General features: G+C 41.8%; 1 protein-coding gene across 1 annotated transcript; it reads right to left on the bottom strand.

Annotated features, from left to right (window-relative positions):
- Window positions 1-61: 61 nt before the first annotated feature.
- znf592 (zinc finger protein 592) lies at window positions 62-18,657 on the bottom strand. The gene is made up of 9 exons (XM_088922088.1): window positions 17,889-18,657; window positions 11,357-13,770; window positions 10,886-11,064; window positions 9,206-9,379; window positions 8,570-8,729; window positions 7,770-8,054; window positions 3,880-3,992; window positions 3,295-3,442; window positions 62-2,338 (listed from the first exon to the last, which is right to left on the bottom strand). Exons 2-9 carry the CDS (start codon window positions 13,748-13,750, stop codon window positions 1,817-1,819), a joined length of 3,975 nt encoding a protein of 1,324 aa, XP_088778214.1. The 5' UTR covers window positions 13,751-13,770; window positions 17,889-18,657; the 3' UTR covers window positions 62-1,816.
- Between the last annotated feature and the right edge of the window lie 3,344 nt (window positions 18,658-22,001).

The following is a 22,001-nucleotide window of genomic DNA, read 5'->3' as shown; positions in this document are numbered from 1 at the left end:
TGCTCTTTCTGGCAGCAAGAGAGTTTTTAAACACACAGGGAGAAGATTATGCAAAGGACACTTTTTTCTGACGTGTTTTTTATTTGCAGTAATCTGAAGTAAACAATACAGCAAGGCACAGAGGCCAACGCAGGTTAAATACATACGTGATGACCTGGGACCAGCTCTCCTCCCAGGGCTGCCTGTACAAGGTTCTCTAAGCTACTGTACACATTATAAAAAAGTACAAATGTTCCTTTTTACAGGCTGTATATAAAAAAACACTGAAATTGGAAAGAGCATTATCTCAATTCATCAAGATAAATATTTTAAATTAGCCTCTTTTAAGTAAACAGTAGGAGCATTCTGGATTTGAGAAAAAAAGGAACACTTAGAAACATGTGGAAAGAAATGCACAAGGTATACAGCACTTAAATAGGAAGTTCACATGAAAAAAGTCAATATGACTATAAATATACATCTCCAAAGTAATTTATAAAATTGAGTAATATGGGAGATAGGATATTTAGAGAATCTTTTTTCATTTAAATGGCAACAATACAGTACAATGACCTCCCCTAAAAACATCTTGCCACCACGCCCTTAGTGTGCTTCATGAAGGTAGAAATGACTACAAAGTTCTCGTTCACCAAAGCACATCGTAACTTTCACGCTCTCCTGCATTCAAACGTCAATACTTTAATGTTGCATCTTATTTCCTGCCAGGACTAAAAAATCTCAAGATCAACACAATTTCAGCCTTTTTTGTAAACCGATTTAAACTCAGTCCCAAACTGGACTCATCAACGCATTCGCTGATGTACCTGATCAGTTTTTTTTTTGTCCTCTACACAAAAAGTATTTGATCAACAAATGTCATAATTTCTTTGAATAAGAAAAGTTATCAGGCAGACTGAATCTGGAAACTTGTGAATTTGTACCACACATTTGAATGAATACCAGTGGTACACTAGCAACATTTCCTCTCACATTTGTAATTCATAATTTTATGTAAATGAAGATAGTTGGTCTAAAACACTGACAGCACAGAACCTCGAGGAGCCACTGTCCAATCAACACCTTATGTGGTAAACGTAAGTTTATATTTGTTATGTTATTACAGAAGAAATAAGTTTGGAATTCATGCACATTCATCCTGCATGGAAATATGCTACTTTGGTTACAAGAAAGGAGTTTTGGTATGGAGTGGGCAGGAAAATCTATCTCCTCTACAAACTGCCAGCTAGTTATTCTTAACATGGGGGATGTGTGAAACCCAAGCTGTACTGAATATCATTTGGTCTTACTGCTCAGTCAGAGTGCGGGAGTCTGAAAAGCACAAAGAAACTGTTTCAATGTTCTTTTCCAGATATAGGTCTTAAAGCACTGTAACTTTCTGTCACTTTGAGGTTTTACACCAAATGTGCCCAAGAGCTTACATATTAAAAAAAAAAGTTATTGAGAGCCCTTTAGGGATAGGGTATGGGCAAATATAAAAAAATAACTGCAATCTCTCGTCAATTTCAACTTACATAATTGAGTAATATATATATAAATATATATTCTAAGCAGACATGATTATTTCAGCCTTATTACTGGAACATTAATTTAATTTTTACATTTTGTTGTACCTGGATTTCTCTGAGGTTAAAGCTCAAATACACTAGAGACATGTCTCATCATGTTCTCAGGCCTTATAACACCAAACAGAAGATGAGGGAACTGAACTGAAGTACCAAATGTGGAAGCTGCTCAGAGACATACAGCGTTTACAGCGTCCTTGTTTGCCCCATGGCGTGGAACTCGTAGCAGCTTTTATGTCGACCGCTTCTCTCGCTCACTGTGCGGGTCCTACTTCCTCCGCCCGAACCGGCGTTCCGTGAGTCGGCCTGCGAGCGCTACACGCAGCTTCGCTCTCAGAGGCCGCGCCGCAGTCGTCACACCGCAGCCCGCCTGCTCCTGCCACGGCGTCGGTGTGGGCGTGCCGCGCCGTCTCCAGTGGGTCTGAGTCCCTGTTGTCCGCCCCCGGGTCCGCCTGGTCCGCCTGGTCCCCCTCGTCCTCCTCCTCCTCCTCCTCCTCCTCCTCGTCTGGCTCCTTGACTTTGTGGACGATGAAGAGGTGCCGGCTGAGGGAGAGCGGGGAGGTGAAGCACAGGCCGCAGTGCAGGCACTGGGAGGTGCTCTCGTCCGTCTTGTGCTGAGGAATGTGCCCCTGGAAGTCGGCGCTGTCCTCCGTGGAGTAGCCACACTTGGAACACCTGTACTGCGGCTTCAGTCTCTTGGCGGGAGAGGCAGCCGGGACGGCGTCCCCTGGTCCTTCTGGAAAGGCTGCCTCGGCGGCCCTCTTGGCCACGTGTGCCTAGGGCCGAAACATTCATAACCATCACTGTGCCGAGAGACTAAACACAGCAGGGATGAGACTCGGGAGGAAGGATGGGCCTCACAACTCGCACCAGAGAGTGAAATTCTGACTTCGTTAACCAACCAGTCACACACCCTTTAACCCAATCCATGGTTCACATACTGTATCCCTCTCTGCCAGCACGGCCGCAAAATAACCCGAACTAACCTGCACTTCCTTCTGAAAAAAACAAATACAAAGGCTTTCGAGGCTTTTGCATGGGTTACCAGCTAGAGAGGTCAGTGAGAAGTCAGATACTGGATCGCTCTGCTCGAGACTACACTTCTAATATGGGAGGAACAGCATCCAAGATGCCAACTTCTCAAGTGTACACTTTTATTAATTATAACTTTATGAGCGATCTAAAAGAAAATCAAAGTGCTGAATGTCATATAAGCCTATTTTTAAAAATAGTTCTAAAAATAATCCAAGATCTTTGTATAAAACAAAGAGCTTTAACATTGCACAAAGAAACCGAAAAATGTTGCCTTGTTAGAATGTCAACATCTAAACTTAAGATTTTAAAAATAGGTTAAAAATAATTTATGCTGTTGCTTAAAAATTATTAAAACAATAAGCAATTTTAAGATAAAGAACTTTTATGGAGACTTTCTTAAAAAAAATTTAAGACTACTTATTGGTCAAGACAGACCCAGGGTGTTGTCTTCACTGCTAATGTTAGATACTTTATTGATCCCGTGAGGGAGACTGCAGCTTTCACATAACATTAACATTTATATTTAATTCCTAGGGATTCATTTTTAGCTTTCAGAATAGCACTATATATGCAAGGAAGAAAGGGAAAATAAATTGGCCACTAAAGAAAATCAAATAGTGAACCATGATAAAACACACATTGAAGTTCCCGAACTACAGTATGTGAGGGATAAGTGTGAAGAATAGAGTCATACTACCTCTGCTGAGGTTTTATTCTGGCTGTTGTCTGGGGGGGCTAATTTTGGCATCTGGCTGAAGTCTGGGTTTTTAATTCCGTGCATCAGACTAATGTGGTTCTTCAGCATGAAGTGTTTCGTGAACGTCCTCTTCTCATCTGTGCAGTACCTTTATCCGTATAAAAAATGAAGCACGGTTACACGCGATCTCATGTTTGACTTTAAATGCACGCTGAACAGAGATGCATGCTTACGAACCGGTGTGCAATAACAGCGGCCTAAGCCAACAAGATGGAACTGAACACGGAATCAGAAAAGGGCGAAAAACAGGACTCTGCGCAGATGGGATTTTTCACCTTTAACCCTAAACCATACACCAGGTTCTCCGTTAATACCCAAAATTGAATACTGACTGAAAACTTAAAATCATTTCTCAAAATAAATCACTATAGCCAAGATTCCACAACACTTAAATCACAACCAAAAGCAGAACGCAATCCCTTTCGTTCTGTGGCAGGGAGAAGGAAGCCATGAGCCACCCCTGTAGCAGCCCCGGCGCATTCCCACCGCACTTCGGAGCCAGGCTGGCGAGGCTGTGACACTCACCAGCAGGTGTAGCTTTTCTTCTTTCCGTCATGCTCGTTGCGAATGTGTCGTCGTAAGCTGGTGGAGGAATTAAACGACCTGTCGCACTGCCGGCATGGATACCTCTTCATTGACTGGCGGCACCGAGAGAGAAGATAAGACGAACGACAAGGTTAAAGAAAAGGAGCTACAAAGAGAACTGAAAAAGCAGAACATTCAGATTTGAAATCTCCACTTACATTTTTTATTACAAGGATAAGTACTTGATTCAGAAACATAACATAACCGCGGCCTCTGTCCTTGAAATTCATCATACTCCTTTTAAAAGCTCTTCAGAAATTGTTATTATTACTAATTAACAAGTCTATGTTTTTAAGATGAAGAAACATAGCTTGTTTCTTTAAATGCCCATTCATTGCTGCTTATAGCATCACTGCACAGAAGTTGCACTCAGTGGATAACTGCTCTTGTGACATTTTTATTACAATTACATTACTCTGACGCATCTGCATAACGAAAGAACCCAAACGCTTCTTGAGACTGAGCTGTTCTTCCTGGATTGGGTTTAATCGTAATGGGGAGAAGCAGAATGAGTACGAAGGCCTTATTCATGGCTTTCAATCAGGGACTCGCTTAAAATTCTAATCAAGTTCCCTGAAAATATGATGGACGTTATTCTCAGACAAAATGCATTAACTGATGAAAATGTGGGACAAGTCTATTTTAGCTATGTTACACAATCAAGAGCGTAATAAGTGAGGCAGAGAACCATCTGTTCCCTCATGCGAGACCTGAATACAATTTTACTGCTTAAATGTATGATGGACAGACTAAATTCCGCAGAATAGGAATGCACTTGCTTTTCCAATAGAGTAAATGTCCAAAACCTATAAATGATCTAAGAAACAACACTCTAGTTCAAAACCAAAACCTAAAACCCCAAACCAAATAAAAAGATGATTAAATTAGAGACTAAATTATTACTGCTTATGCTAATATTCTGTGTGACATGCATGATGCTTGTCTTACAGACAAAGCTTCTTATATTGGGATCAAGTTTATTTTTTTAAAGAGGAAAAAACATGCATAACAACAAAACTACAAGGAATTACATAAAAAGAACATGTATACAAATAAAGTAAAACTAACAACGCTGTTAACCGAAAACTCACAGACACTTGGCCTGGAAAAGCAGAGACCAGATCAAAAGCTCTGAACCTGCACTATTTAATCCAGCAGATGACAATGTGAATTGCTACCATGAACTGAACTGCATTCATCGTTAGCCATAACTGCAATGTGGCCGTAATGGGTTCAATACAGAGTTTAAGGATAATTTCACTGTGGCTGTAAAACCCAGTAATAAAATTTTAAATTGCACTGCATTGTATTAAAACCACTCAGCGGGTCATCATTAAGAAGAAATACACATGGATCAGTCTTCAGATCACTCACAAAATAGACGCTACACTTCCTACTTGCTTCATTATGTTGCAATGTGGATAGAAGTACCATGTGCATCAATATTACAAATGGAGTAAGAAAAGTATAAGATGATTCTCATACAAAACCATCCACAAGGAGTGGCATATGCTCTGTAAGTAAATGTATGATGTACTGTTTGAAGACCCTGTTTATTTTAGTCCTTAAACACATTCAGTTAAATCAGTGGTTCTCAAACTATGGTACGCGTACCACTTGCCCGGTGGTACGCCATATAACCCTGGAACTATGTTGTGTGCACTGAAAAATCGGGACGGGTTTTCATATTTTCTATTTTAATATGTGTCGAATATGCAGCCTACGTACTACCATACAGCGCGTGCTAATACTTGAGTGGACACAAGAGCTACTATGTAATTATACACCATTCTATAGGAATGCGTGCTACGCACATAAGTGACCAATTGTATTTAAAAAAAGTTATCTCCAGCAAATGAGAATGTGCGTGACTTTGGAACAATGCGTGCTACGAACGCTGGCAATCTTGTGAGCACAGGAAAGCGTGATAGATAACATAAACTGCTATAGGTTAATTTGAGAAAAATACACCGAGCATCTCTATGTTTCGCTCCCAAGCGCATGAAATAAAAACTTCTTTTAACTTCTAGGATGGACTCCTGAAACGGAAATGGGGAGTTTGCGGATTGTTAAAGCAGGTAAGCCCCACACTACTTGTGAAGAACTTTGTTTACCGTTGGCAAAAGAGCTGACACGTATTATGTGTGGAGAAAAAGCTTCTAAACAGCTCGACCTGCTGCCCCCTCTGAAAGACACAGTCACTCATAGAATTATTGATATGGTGGATGATATCAAGAGTACGCTGATAGAGCTCGTTAAGATGAGCAGATGCTTTTCACTGCAATTAGATGAGTCTGTAAATGTTTCTGATTTGGCCAATTTACTCATTTACGTTAGATACGAGTTTGAGGGTACGTCCCATGAGGACTTTCTGTTCTGTAAGCTGCTACCAACAGGAACTACAGGAGAGCACATATTTCAGCTTCTGAATGAATTTATCGAAGAGAATGGCATCGACTGGATAAAATGCGTCAGAGTTTGTACAGACGGTGCTAGAGCGATGACAAGCCGACACAGCAGTATAGTTGCACGAATTGGAGAGGTTGCTCCAGAAATGAATGGTAGCATTGGAACACCCACCGTGAGACCTGTGGCGTCAAGAAAATGCCTGACGATTTAAAATCTGTTAGATTCTGTTGTGAATTGTATCAAGGCTCAAAAAATGAATTCACATCTGCTTTGCTCGACTAAACAGGCTCACCCCTCTCACTGAAATGGTGCTTTTTTATTGTTTATTTTTAATTGTTGTTGTTCCTGGTTTTTTTCTGTAAAGCACTTTGAGAAGCCACCTTTAAAGGCACTATATCAAATAAAGTTTATTATAATATTTATTATATGTGTACGCGAGTGTGTGCGCACACGTGCACTCATGTTGGTCATTGAGAATTTCTGGGGTTCCTATGAGAAGATGACCTGTAGGTGGTACTTGGATGCTTTGGTTTGATCAGGTGTGGTACCTGGTCCAAAAAGTTTGAGAACCATTGAGTTAAATAATTTCCCAATTAGGTTAAAATCCCAAATTCCTCAGTTCCAAATCTCAGATTGTGGTGACAGTAAAGGAGTTCTAAGATTTCTGCAGAGGATGGCTGTAAATTTTTTAATCAACTCTTTGTTTCAACAACAGAAACAAAGCAACATATCAACAAGACCATGAGGGTAAAGAGTATGCAACAAATGTAAAACTGAAACTTTGCCAAAATAAAGCACTTCGGATGTAGACAACAATAGGCTGAAGGTATGCATGCATACATGCAAGCCTTCGTATATTGTCCAATTCAACTATTAGAAAGTAATGGTGGAGTAAGAGGAAAAATATTTACACATTAATGTAGACAGTTATGAATTTCAGAGCCATGCAGTGAAAAGGAAGGATCAATCCAGTCGACTTCTAGATGAGAAGGTGGCAAAATATTCTAAGGCAAACAACACAAGTCTGCATGGTAGAAGAAGGCTTCAAGAAATAAGAATTAGGAAGAGAACAGAGATCATTGTCAAACACTTCACTTAAAGTATTAATGCCTTTCATCAACCAGTTTAGGTCAACAAAAAGTTGGTTTCTTGTCCCGTTTGCCTCTACTAATACAGCTGGGTGTTTCTGTGCAATTCCGATTGAAGCACCTCACTCAAGGGTACAACAGCAACGTCCTCGTCCATCACCATCCTTTCTGCAGCCAGATCTCTGCCCTGCTCCCACGTGGAGGATCCCAGGCACCACTAGCTAATGGCAGACTGCTGGCGTCTGCACCATCACGCTCAGCCCAATCATATGTCGGGCAGGCCGTCGCGTGGCCTTACCAGCGAGATGAAAGAAGGGGGGAAAAAAAAAGTACCTTTGCGTGACTCTTCTTCATGTGAGACACATAGGTCTCTCGATCAGGCAGCCAGTGCAAACAGTCCCCACAGGTCCAGCCAGCATTCTTTAAATTGATTTTGCTGGCCGCCTTCTGCGCCGCAGGCCTCTCCTTTTTGCTGGCTGGGGGGGCAGCGTGTTTAGGGGGGCTATTGACCTTCGGCTGCCCATTCACCGGCACGACTCCCTGGCTCCCCGGAGCAGCCTCCGGCGTGTGGCTCACACTTTCGTCCGCGGCCGTTTTATACACCCCATCGTGGACGACCTGAGAAAAAGACTCGACTTAAAATACTGCAGGACGGGAAAGACGGAAACCTGCAAGTTTTACAACTCCATATCTGACATCAACCGAACACGTCACACCCCCGGACATCTTCAGTGTTTATAAAAAAAGTAAAAATATGACTACTTTGTCAAAGTGCTTCAGTCCACAATTCTAATTCAGCCTTAAATAACACACCACCAGAAGATCATTACTATGTGACCCTAAAATATAAAAGCCACAACAATACTCCTAGTAATATCCCCTCAGTCTCAATCAACGTTTAAGGTCAAGCGTTCAATTCTGATGGTTCAGTCAAACCATTCCAAGCATTTCCTATACAGAAACTAAATTAGAAAAAAGACGTTGGTTCGAGTCAATGTAGAAACGAGCAGAGAGAGAGAGCAGAGAGAGATGCGAGATGCCTTCAGTTCAGCAAGTCAGCTGGGAAAAGGTTCTCAGAGATTCCTGCCACGTGTGAAGGCAACCCAGAACAAGGTTTGTGTGGCACTACAAACCTTGAAATGCTGCATCAACAGCTGTTTCTGTATGAAGACCAGCTGGCACTCTGGGCACTTGAACACACAAACAAGCAGCTTACTGGAGTTCTGATGGAAGTGCTGGAATAATAACTTCTTCTTTTTAAAAACCGTTTCGCAGGAACATTTGTAGATGAGCCTGCAACACGAAGAACCTTGTCAAATCAACCACTGTAAAATGCATTCAAACGAGTGAAAAGATAAATTGTTGTTACATTAAAAGAATTTCAGTTGCTCAAGTGCACTATATACACAAAGGTTGAATAACAAGCACAAATTAGCTCAAAATATTAAATATGTATAATCTTAACATCAAACAAAGCCATCCCTCATCAACATGCTAATTGAACTCTTCATCTGAAAGACATTTTAGAACAAATTATCACCTTGGTAGAAGAGCATTGATGATTTTCTGAATATTAATTGTTGCAAGCAAAACATACTGGGCATCCCAATAACAGACAACACAATAGTTTGCGCGTGCTGGCAGATGGACACAATAACCACAAGGCTCATGGTTTGTTTGTAAATATGCAATGCTGAATAACTCTATAAAGGAAGGACAGAGGCGTGGACGGAGATGCAGAGATGCAGTTAGCCGTACGTTTGACTTACTGGGGCGCTGCCTTGGAAGTTTCATGCTTGTTCTTAATGTGCACTACGCTGCTGTCGGGAGATTTAAAGGCCATCGGACAGATGGAGCACTTGAAAAACACCTCGCAGTGTTTCTCCTCAATGTGAGACTTCAGAACATAAAAGGACATGAAGATGACGTCACAGTGAAGACACCTGCAAGAACACAAGCAGGCCCAACTGAAAGAAACCACACCAGCATTCTGTCTCAAGTCCACTACAGTTACTTCGGGGAGCTCAGGGTGCAATTCTGCTGAAGGGGGGAAAAAAAGAGAGGTCTGTTACTGACCACCCACCTGCCCAATTATGAGCAATTCAATCTATACAAAAAGGTGCTTTTTATGCCCCATAATTCTTTCCCTTCTGCACAGTCAGATAAACTATGATGCAAGGGTCCTTTCTGTAGAGATGTATACACACCGCTGAGCTCACTGTCGCGGCTTTTGTTATGAAATAATGCAATACTGGAAATAACTATGGAAACAGATGTATTAGCATAAAGTAGGTATACAATGCAAACTGCATTAAGCAAACATGCACACGTAAGCACGATTTGTTATTACAGAAAATAAGCAGACAGATGAATACATTGTTCGGGACACCAACGTTTGCCTTACACAGAGCTTAACAGCTTCCTTTCATTCTCCCACACATTTTAAGAACAAAATAAAAGGGACATACATATGACTGTATACCAAATGATACATATACATGATGAAATGTATATATCCATAAAGAATAGTGAATAACTGAACAGAAATGTAAACCACTACCTGCAGCATCAGATACATATCTTTAACAGAGCTCATCAACAGCAGGGGCTCAACACCATCTGAGTGAAGGTAAGTAAAAAAGGGATTCCAAGCACACTGAAATCAATCGATCTGTTAAACAGCCAGTATATTTCCTAAGAGGAGCATATTGTGTCAATAAGCTAAGTCATCAATCATGTGATGCCGTTTCTCTGTTCTTCCCATAGCAAATAAAGTAAGATTATTAAAGTGGGAGGAGTAGTAGTAAAAACTGCAGATTTTTTTACAAGGTGGAATGAAAAATGAGAGGTCACTGTTGAAGAATAAAGGCGGAAAATGATCTAGCCTAAAATTCCCAACTGTGTTCCTAACAGTTGAAACTGAAATTGTTGATTTTTTAGGCAGTACCAAAACATATGAAAATAACTGCTGAGCGTTTTCTGAGCAGTGCCGGCGAACGTCAGTTTCTGACAGCCGCACGGTATAGGGGATTGGCTGTCGGGCAACAAATCACATTGGGCCATGTCAACACTTTATCATACACTTCAATATTTTACACAATTTCTTGTTTACAAAAAATATACTCCTCTGTCAATTGAATTCTGCACTACATACCAATTCCGTCTGCTATTCCCACGCTTATTTCCAATATGGTACGTACCAAACAAACGTTCTGTTCGATGTGCAATGGCTACATAGTTAAGCAGAAAAGGATTCTGGGACACTGCGAACACGGATGATTTCTTTGCTCTTTTTACAGCAAGTAGGGAGCCTAAATCAACTAAATGAACGACGATCACACAAAACCTTAGCCCTAAGCCACAATTAACAGCAAAGTTAACAAAACATCCAACAGCCCTGAATGACTGTTTCCCCCTCCAAGCTGTCACCAAAGCGCTAGCTTACTTACTTGTAGCCAAACTTGCGTGCATAGTGAAGGCAGTTCTCCTTGACGTGCTTCTGGAAGTCTGCCGAGCGGCTCACAGCCCCACACTCAGGGCAGCAGTAAGGCGACTTGTGTGCGTGGATTCTCTGGTGAGCCCTGTAGCTGCACTTGTTCGGCAGCATCATCATGCACACTTGGCATGTCTGCACAAGATGAGGAGGCAAAAAACAAGCAAACTGCAAAGTCTTGTCACGCACGTCGTGGAGCACGGAATCATTAGAAGCCTCAAGGCTAGCAGAAAAAAAAAAACAGCCCTGTATGTTTTTGTTGTTTTTTTCCCCTTGGTAACTCCCACCCTTTGCACCCATTCAGCTAGAACCCATTTCTACTACTTGCTACAGATTCAATCCAAAAGCAGAGGGAGACAGCTCAATAATAAAAAAAAATCAAAGTGTCGTAATACCTTTCTCAATACAACATGAAACTACCACCTACCAGGCCTTCCGTGTTCTCCGAGGACCTCTGGTAATGACCTGCTAGCGAAGGGTAATCGGAAAACTGCTTGCTGCAGTCCAGGCACCTCAGGCCGTGCCGAATGATTCTGTCTGGGTACAAAGGCATGACCGGCTGGCTCTTGGCAGGACTTGCTTGGGCCGCAGGGCCAGACACGAGTTGCGGGGCCCGGGGGACTACGGGGGCGCAGGGGCTGCTGGGAGCGGGCAGGAACATCTGGTCCGAGGAGATGGGCCTCATGAAGAGCTGGGTGCACTGCATCACGATCCCTTTGTTCTTGTGCTCCCGGGCGTGCGCCAGCAAGCTGCACTTGTTAAAGAACAGCAGGGTCTTCGCACAGTGCATGCAGGCCACCTCGATGTGCACGCTTCTCCTGCCATAGTGGTACGCCAGGCTCCTCTCCAGCCCGAAGGAGTCCCCACACTCCAAGCAGCGATAGCCCCGTGCCGGCAATCGGATGTTACACTCCGGGGGCGGGCAGAGGTTAGGAATGTAAGATGGCACAGGGTTGGCCGCATTTAAGAGTCTGTTCAAGGTCCCTACAGCCCCACTGGGCGCAATCGAGGGTGGGAGCTGAGGGGCAGCTTTTTTGATCTGGTGCACCAGAGGAACTGAGCTGCACACCATGGGAGAGGCAAGCTGGGACTGGCTCTGGCAGGGGGTCGTGGATCTTGCACTGACCGAGGCAGCAACACTGTGAGGGACCAGGTTCAGGTTGGCCAAGTGGACAGCTTTTGGAAGGAGGCTGCTGTTGGCAGGGCTGGCCACCTGAACCATCGCGGGCTTCTGCCGTTTTTGCTGCTGCTGCTGCTGCTGGACGACATTCACAACCCTCATGATGGCACTGCTGGCTTTCCGAAAGGGCGCTGAAGGGTGCGATGCAGCGTTCTTGTTAGGAGTTCCTTCTGATTTGACACATGTGGTCTTTGAAGCTGCCACAGGTGGTGGCGGCGGCGGCGGCGCAGAAACCGGGGGTGTGTTTCTGTGGTTGGTTTTACTCCTTCCGTTTTCAAGAACAATCTCACTGGTAACACCGTGAGAAGGGGGTGTGCAGGCTGTGGGCCTGGATGTCAACTCATCACCAGCTATGTACTGGGCTGGGGACATTTCAGGGGGAGACTGGAGCTCTTCCAGCTCAGAATCGGGTAACACACTGGTGACAGTTCGCTTGATTTGCCCAGAGGAGGTTTTAATGGTCTTTATTCTGACTCTTGGGATAGCAGGAGGGGAACCAGCCGCCAGAGAAGGAGATGCTTTGCCACTGCTGTCACTGTAGACACTCATAGGACTGTCTGGCTGCTTGTTAGATCGCTTCACTACCTCCAGGGGACTTCTTGGGCTCTTTGGAGACTTGGGCACTTTAGGATTAGCCTTCACATGCTCCTTTACCGATACGAAGGGGTCTCTGGATATGGGCAGCTCCTCCTCTTTTGGGACCTCTGCAACTTTTTTGGCGTTCAGTGCCACCAGCGCTGCCAGGCAGGACGACAGCTTGGAGTTGGCTGGTTTGATGCGCTGGCGAGGCGGAATGGAGGAGCCTAAGCTAGTCTCAGTGAAAAAAGAATTATTTGGCTGACCAACGTTATTGCTGTGAAGATCATCAAAGGGGAGCAGGGGGCTTTCAAGAAAGCTGGCCCTTTTAACATTTTCTTTGATGCCGTCATCCCCTTTTTGCGGTGTCCTATACTCCTCCGATTGGCTGTTTTCCTGGTTTTCAAAGCAGTTTCCAGTCTCACTCATTGGTTCTCTCTTAGAGCACTGGTCAAACATGCTGTACTCCGGGACCTTTCTCAGACTGTCCAGGACTGAGCGCTCGGCAGACACAAACGTAGGAGCAGCGGGGAAATAAGGTCTCTCCTCCTGTGGTGGTCTCCCGTCAATTCCGTTATCCTGGGATTCCTCGGGTTCAGGGCTCGAGATGGGACTAAACTGGGACAAAGACGTCTCCCTTTCAGCCTTGAGGGTGTCCACTTTCTCCAAGAAGCCGCTCGGGTTATCTCCGTTCATGAAGGGTGGCTCAAACTTCCCACAGCTGCTCTGGCCCATGTGGTGGGGATCCGCGATGGTACCTGAACTCCGGAACCCATTATGTAACAAGCCGTGTCCAAGGTGACCACTGTCCTTCTCGGAACCAGACTCAAAGGACTCTTGGCGGCTGGTGTTCTTCACAATCACACTGACCGCAGGGACGTCGGAGGCTGGGATTGTATGGTGGACAGATATGTTCTCGTCCATGCATATTCCAGCAGGTTTCAAATGACCCTCAGCCTCATCGTGGCTGGCCTGAATAGCCTCTTTGGCATCCAAGCTGGTGGCATCAGGGATGTCAAAAGCAGCCAAAAGGTCATCAAAATCTGGGGTCTTCATGTCACCCATGTTTGGAAACCTAGAAAAACCTGCAATTTAAAAAACATAATATTACTAGAACAGTAACATATTCTGCAGTAAACAAACTGCCCTACTATATTGTTGTCTAATCAACAATTGTGCAATCAATTTATTTAAACAAAAAGGAGAAGTGAATCCAGAAAATGTCCTTTCCAACCTGACAAACTCATCAAGACCAGATCAGCAGAATTTGCACCTGACTTTTTGGAAATGAACATTTATTGTGACTGACTGCTAAATAAAGAACTACTTCTGTCACACACAAAAGAATTTCCAATGTTTACACTCATTGTTAGCAATCCGAACTGCAACACTGCATTATATGATTTAATGTTAGTGTCTGGTCTCAACACTTCATGTCACTTTAGAATAGAAATCCCAGATATCAGAATCTCCATGGATCGCAATTTGGTAAAACCCAATACTGGCCCATAATGCTCCCCATTAAAAAACGCACAATACAATTTAGAACCACGCTGCCCTTACACCATATAAAATATGAATATTTAAGGTGTAAAATGTAGTCAAATACTTTTTTACTTATTTACAAATACCTTAATAAATCACCGAAATAATTAAATCTCACATGTCCTTCCTTTATCATACCTGCATGCCCTTCAATATCAGGGATATCTCTCATTTTGAAGTGGCAAAAAACCAAGTTAAAAAAAGGGTTTTGCCCTTTCCCAGATACAGGTCCCGATGACTGTTGTTCACAGAAAGCATGTGGAAGCCTGTAGCAAGTTCACTTCAAAGTGCTGTGTATGAATTATCATGCAAAGAATTAAATAAAACCTCCAGAAAGTTAAGCAAATTTTCCAGTGACCTTTACTGTACAGTTCATCTTTTTAATTAAGAAAGACGACCTTCTTTATTTATGCAATATTACAGGCGATTTAGTTTTAAGAGCACAAAAAAGATTAAATTCAAGAACTTAGTCAGCCCTGTGTCTCCACGTTCGAAACGGTTACTGCAGCTATGTTCTGTACAGCATCATCAGCTGCAGGATTTAACTCCATGCAGCACCACCAACCAGATTCTGCAGCATTTTTAGTTTGGCAGATTTTTTAGTGACAGGTGAAAGGTTAAAAATGAACTGCATTATCACATTCACTTTTTCCTCCCCAAGAAATGCTCAAAAGGAGATTTTACCAATGTTTTAGCAACCAATTTCAATCTACAGCAAAACAAAACCATATATTTTGTTGTCAGCACAGCCCTGGCCCTCGTCCAGATTTCTGTGGGACAGCTCAGTCTTTAACAGGAAATTTGCACTGAGAGGGATCTACATGTACACAACACAGACTGTACTGACTTTACAGTTGAAACGGCAAAACCCACACCCTGACTAAAATGCTGGAGCTCCGATTCTTGCTTCTGAATTAATGTCAGTCTTGTGTAGGTTTTAGAGTTTTTTTTCAGATCCATGGCAGGAATCTCTCATTTTCCCAGTGAAGTTTCAGAATGCTCAAGAATAGGTTAAGGAACAATGCTTTACTTCCTCTTTCCCTTGAGCTGATCCAACCTGCTATCGGATTCCATTTGTACAGATGTCTAAGCCCTGGTCTTCACAGCCACCACATTCTGTGGTGGGGGTGATGGAGGGGAGTCCCCATTACCTATAAAGCACTTTGAGTGGAGTGTCCAGAAAAGCGCTATATAAGTTTAAGCAATCATCATCATTATTATTATTATTATTCTCTGCCTTGACCAGAGCACAAAAGATGAGGGAGACTTGCTGCAAATTGCAGCAGTGCCTCTGTCACAAAGTTCCCTCTGCTCTCACAAGGATCCCTGACACCTGTTGCTACAAAGTGCAAAAGAACGAGCCCAGCTCGTTCAGCCTGCACGCTAGCAAAGGCGTGAAAGACGGTTAACACTCATGAGGTGAAAGACAGCAGACTAGAAGCAATAAATAGAAAAGGAGAGAACGTGAATCACAATCACAAAAGAGCTTTGTCAGGAGAGTGGAGATGAAGACACCTGTCTGAAAAAGAATCACTTCTTTGAAAAATAATTTAATTGGCACAGGTCTTGATTTACATATCCAGCATGTCTTGTTTTTTTAACAAGTACAAGAACTCCAACTTATTTGTAGTTTTCTTACAGATTTTCCCCACTGACAATCATTGTGTACACACCTTCACTATTTATGTTAAATCATGACCTACTTCTTAAAAAAAAACATAACCTGTATAAGAAGGCATCATACTCTCTGTTACAGAAGCAGTAGCATACAGGTCTAGTTAACACCATGCTCAGAACACTCTATAAAACAAACACCAGAAAAAGATAACCGGTAGATTAAAACATCAAACAAACTAAAACAATATTCATCATAATACAGCCCACATTTATGTAACCTCATCATCCTACAGTAGGCAAATGCAGGCATAAAATGTCTACTAAACACTTAGGAAGCAAGCACAAGTGGATTACTAAATTGAAACCTGCAGTTCTGGTTACTTTTAACAAAACAGAGATTATTTACTGTGAAAAAATCTGTTACAGCTAGTAGATGGGTGTATCTTTGAAGTCTTTTCTATTTTTCTGCTTCCCACGTATTTAATTCCCAGATTCTGAGAAATTGGCTTATATCTTTCGTTTCAATCATCCTTTTCCAAGCAGAGACACAGCTGCAGAAAGAGCCAGTGAGTTCTGCAAGCTGAACCCACGGGTGCCATGCAGGAAAGGACAGGGGTGTTGCAACTTTTTAATTTTTCACCACTGGACAAAAAAAAAGCATGGCACGACAATTTCATTTTCCACTCCATCTGTAAACCAATTAAATGTATCAACGAAGAAAAAAAAGACTTAGGCAACTGATTAAATGACAGGCAAAATACAAAACAATGCTTCTCTGGTATTTAAAGGAATAGGAAAAGCTTCAAGGGTATGATTTAAGCTTCCCTGTTTTACAAACGTTTAGTTTCATGACAAAACAAGGACCTTTCAGTGATTTCAGATTGATTCACCCAGCTGAAGCACAGGGTACAGTCAATCCCATGCATGAACACATGACAAAGCAATAAAATGAAAGTCAGTTCAGTTTGCTGGTGAGTTTCCAGGGGCCTTCACTTAAATACTGACTTTTTGCTTTGTATTTCTCTGAACTCTCAAAAGCGTTGCCTTAGCTGTGGCAAAACCTGTCAGCATGAGAGCAACTTAAAAATAAAAATGCTAAAACTACTTCCTGGAACGAAAAAAAAGAATATTTAATGATTTGTGCACTTCTCTCTAGAACAAAAAGTAAGAGTGTGGCGATTAACCACAATATACTGCATGACGGTGGATATCAATCAAGCCATCCTTGCAAAGACTTGAGCTCAAGCACTTCAGGTTTTCCACTTTCGAGTGCTGAGTGGCCACACCTGGGATTTGAAGTATGCTACATGTAACATGAAGGATTTTGGTTTCACAGAACTCATTCGTTGTCCCCCCAATCCCAGATGTTGTGGTGTTCTCGCACAACAGCTTCTCAGTTTATCAAGGAGGAGGTGCTTGAAAACGCGCCAGAGGAATATTCTGCAGCAGTTTCGAGATCTGGAAGAAACAGCAGTTGTTCCATTTCCAGATATTCACTCCTACGTCTGTACAACGATTACAGTACGACCATAGGGCCATAAAAATCCATGAAGAAACTAATTAAAATCAGCATGCCTATGCCATTACAACCACAAGAAAAAGCAGCAGTTCAATATATTACACAAAACACAAAATCGAGGTAGCTTTTCTATGACAAGTTATTTCAGCAGCCTTAATGAGAACGAAAAGCAAAAAAAGATTTACTTAAGTTCTTCAGTAGTCTATGAACTATGCGTTTTAGGCAAGCACTTCGAATCCGCTCACAGACTGCATACAACCAAGATAAAAATAAGAAAATATAAAAGGATTTTTAAGAGTGAAAACATCGTCAACACAAGGAACAACTCGACTTGCAAAAGACTTTCATGGAAACGTCAAACAGAACAATCCGGGAAGTTTTGGTTACAGTAAAGCAACAATCTCAGATGTTTCATTCTACGCGCAGGCTGCAAAGCCACACACCAGAGGGTAAAGAGCAAAGTATGTATTTAGTTGCGAATGTAGATACTATATGCAAAAACAAAAAAAGATACATATTTACCATTTGGATCCTGTTTATTCACCGTAGAAAACGTGCAGATTCACGTGATCTCATGGCTGCTGGCTTGGAGTAAACGTACATTTTCACGATTATTCAAAACTAAAGCGAGGTGACATGACAGACCCTTGCCATTATCACAATTTTAAAGAATACACTGTTCATATCATCGCTCTATTCCCCGCCTCAGTAAAATAGCTCCAAAACCCAGCTGCACATATATCGTACCTTTTTAAGGCCCCGAGAGACGCTTGTAAATTTTAACTAACTACAACAATATGCATTTAATGTTCATTATTTGTTGCCAACTACTTCGATCACGTCTACAAAGTGCTGCTTTCTGTCGCCAAGTCATTTAGCTCGGGTCTACTTTTTTTTAAAGAGAAGTTTCTCCGTGCGTTTCACACGTAGACGCCGTCCATGTTGACATGAGAACATTGAGAAGTTAGCAGTGGAATGCAAATGTAATCACTTGAAATGATAAAAAAAATTAAATATTATTTTTCTAACCCCGCCGAGGCTCGGCCTTTTCGATCGTTTTTAACTTGCTCAGCTAATTTATTTGGTTTTAGTTTTCACTTCTCTGCAGATGCACCGAAATAACATCGGTTTCTCAGCGGTTCATTCATGCTTTTCGAAGTCGCAGATTTCTTTATTTCCTTTACTTCTTTAAAAAAAAATGTTGTTCCCAGTTTCGCCCGTTTCTCGCAGCCCTTCCTGTCTCAGTCAGAGATTAAGCTCAGCTACTGCTCTTGCTATCAGGACCCTAAGTACAGCTCCAGCAACGCTCTTTGCAGCCCAGCAAAAAGAAAAACATGCCCATACAGAACTAAAAAGCACCTAAAATATGCCTGGTTTGTATTGGTTTAACTGGGTCTACTGCCATTAGCATGAATATGAAATAAGTGCTTGTTTAATCATTTCACTTCGGGGGAATGTTGTAATGGCTGCAGTGCAAGGGTTGACCTCCATTCTGCCTGATTAAAAATCAAGGCTCTCTCAGCGAAATAGTGGAACATACGGTGGTTTAAATACTCAATTAAAATAATATTCAGATTCCTAAACCTGTTATATGTCCTCATAAATAAGTGTTAAAGTACAATTCATAGTAGTTTTGCAGTTATTTATATTTCTGCTAACACACACAGGCATGTCATGGGCAACCTGAAAGAACAAGAGATGTATACATTTTCTAAATTGCAAGCTGAGAAAACAAAATACATGACAATTTCAGTGAAAATTATTGTATTAGATTACAAATCTGTAAACATCCACAGTATCAAAATCCTCCCTTTCTGGGGAAAGCTCTAGGTTTAGGGCTATTAAAGGATTATTATTAATGACTGAAGTCAGTTATACCGACATTGTAAACACAGATCCAGTCTGCTCTATTTTCTCATGCAATGAAGTAATTTGTTGTTACGCATGCAGTTAAGTGTTGTTAAGAGACAATAAGATTATTGGAGAGTAGACATTTTGACACTCTTATGATCTACAAGAATTTTTACCAATGTTGTCAGTATGGACAATGTGCAGTTGGAGGCTTGTGGTGCAGGTTTCATAGCAAGTAATTCTCAAAAGGATACAAGGAGCCTGAAACCGGTGTAGCGAACGTCATGTCATTGTAACTTTAAAGGCAGAGAGCAGCACCTGTCATCTGTACTTCAGGACAAGGTACAGGCCCTGAGGATGAATTTGGAATCAGTCTTAGTATTGTGTCAATGACACAGCACAGTGTTCCTTACCATGACACTCCCACCACCAGGCTTGATGGTCAGAACGAGTTTCTTCTGTTGGAAAGCAGTGTTTGTTTTCTAAAACACTGGCCAAAAAGTTGTACCGTTGACTCATCTGACCAGAGAACATTCTTCCATTAGCCTTGTGGATTATTCTGTTTCTCTTTTGCAAGATTGAAACAGGTGGCAATTTGTTTTTTTAGAGAACAAATGTTTCCTTTCAGGCTATCCTCCCACAAAACCCATTAATGTTTAATCCTTTTCTTATTGTTGAGATATGAACTCCAACGTTAGCTGCACTGAGAGAGACCTGCAGGTCACACTAGATGTTACTCTAGGTTTTTTTATGATGTCCGGGATGATTGTCTGGGTTGCTTTTGGGAGCAACTTGGCCAGTCCCGATTTCTACAAACACGTTTTTCAATGTGCAGTCTATCAGAATGAGTGGATGAAACCCCAAATGTTTAGAAAGTGATCTGCAACCCTCTCCGGACTGATGTGCATTAACTACTATTTTTCTGAAGTCTTCTGAAACCTCTTTTAATTATGGCCTGATGGGTTCCCACTGACCTATACAATGTAGACCACTACGTTCCTGACCATTATATAAGACAAGGCTGCCCGAACTCAGTCCCTGTTTACTTGTTACTCAGTTATTTAACCACAATATTCTAATTACCCTCCTTAATTGTGCTAGGAGATTAGGGGTTTACCAATTATTTATCATATACCAATGTATCTTAAAAGTACTGAACTATTCAAAAACCACATGAGGCTCTTTCACTGAGTCACATTTTGGTCAGTCCACGAAGGACACTGAAGCACAGTGATTTAAAAGAAATGCGAAGTGATTAATTAAATGCATTAAAACAGAACTTTCCATTACATCCATGGTGGTACTCTACAGTTTGAAATGGTACCTGTACTCTCTTCATGAATGCAATTACCTGCTGTTTGTGCTGTTGTCTGTCCATTTATGTGCAGAGGCCTTCTAGAACTAAATGACATTGATTGAAAGCTCAAGGAAAACTGGCTTTCACGTACAAAAAAAATGCAATAGTTCAACATTTGATGTATGTTTTTAATAATACACTGACTCAGTTATGAAATGGTCAGTATTATGCATTTTCTTAACTTTAAGGTTCGTCTTAAATGTATACATGCTGTGTAGTGTCTTGTTTTGGCAAAGACATCACATTACATTTAATAAATGGAAATAAAGCAGAAACATGAAGGTATATCAATGAGCAGTATTGTCAAATCATGACTTTTTCGCTTCTCACTACTGCTCTTTAATAATAATAATAATAATAATTGCTTACACTTATATAGCGCTTTTCTGGACACTCCACTCAAAGTGCTTTACAGGTAATGGGGACTCCCCTCCACCACCACCAGTGTGCAACATCCACCTTATCCACTTTATGCATATTTCTCTGTTTTTTGCTCTTCCACTGCTTCCACTGCTACCCATAATGTTGACATCCAACTGACAGTCCTTGCAACCCCTTGTAGTTGAGCGATTTTAAAAACTATACTCTACATTCCTCTGAATAACCTCCGCACTTGAATCTTGGGATCTAACGATCTGCGCCTGTGGCTGGAAGGTTGCCGGTTTGTATCCCGTGGCTGGCAGAGGAATCCTACTCTGTTGGGCCCCTGAGCAAGGCCCTTAACCCCAACTGCTCCAGGGGTGCCGTATAAATGGCTGACCCTGCGCTCTGACCCCAAGCTTCTCTCCCTGTCTGTGTGTCTCATGGAGCAAGCTGGGGTATACGAAAAACCAAAATTCCTAATGTGAGAAACTGTATGGCTAATAAAGTGATCTTATTTTATCTTAAACAGTACTGGTGTTCTAATAACCCGTCTCTGTGAGCCTTCCTGATATCTGCTTTTTCTTTGCCATGCAGAACATGTCTTTGCAGTGCTTTGATTTCCTGCACGAAATACATGGACCCATGATTCACATTTGAACACTTATTTAAATCAAAATATTCATCAGTAGTTACGCATCATTTCCAGGCACAGGCTCTTTAAAGCCTGTGAGGTGAAGGATTAATCAGCCATGGTCCTCATTACTTTTCTGTTACATGTTTTAGTTCATGTTTTCATACTATTATGTTGTGCAACAGACTAGACCATCTTTGTTTCTGGCCTTTGAGTTGTTTTACACATCCTCCTGCTGGAATGTTTCAATACTCGTTCAATGCAGAATCACAGTATGATCAACATTAAATTTAAAGTGGCCTTCTTCCTTGTATCGACAAGATTGCAGTTTTGCAATACTTTGTTTAGAACCTGTTTTTGCTAATTAATTGACTGTAAATGAAGAATGTATTGTTGTTTTCATAATGGCTAACCGGGTATAGATGCATATATT

This window comes from Atractosteus spatula, chromosome 7 (genome assembly GCF_055471065.1).
Source record: "Atractosteus spatula isolate fAtrSpa1 chromosome 7, fAtrSpa1.hap1, whole genome shotgun sequence".
Lineage (NCBI taxonomy): Eukaryota > Metazoa > Chordata > Actinopteri > Semionotiformes > Lepisosteidae > Atractosteus > Atractosteus spatula.
The sequence above is the reverse complement of the archived record's forward strand: the minus strand, read 5'-3'. Positions and strand labels throughout refer to the sequence as shown.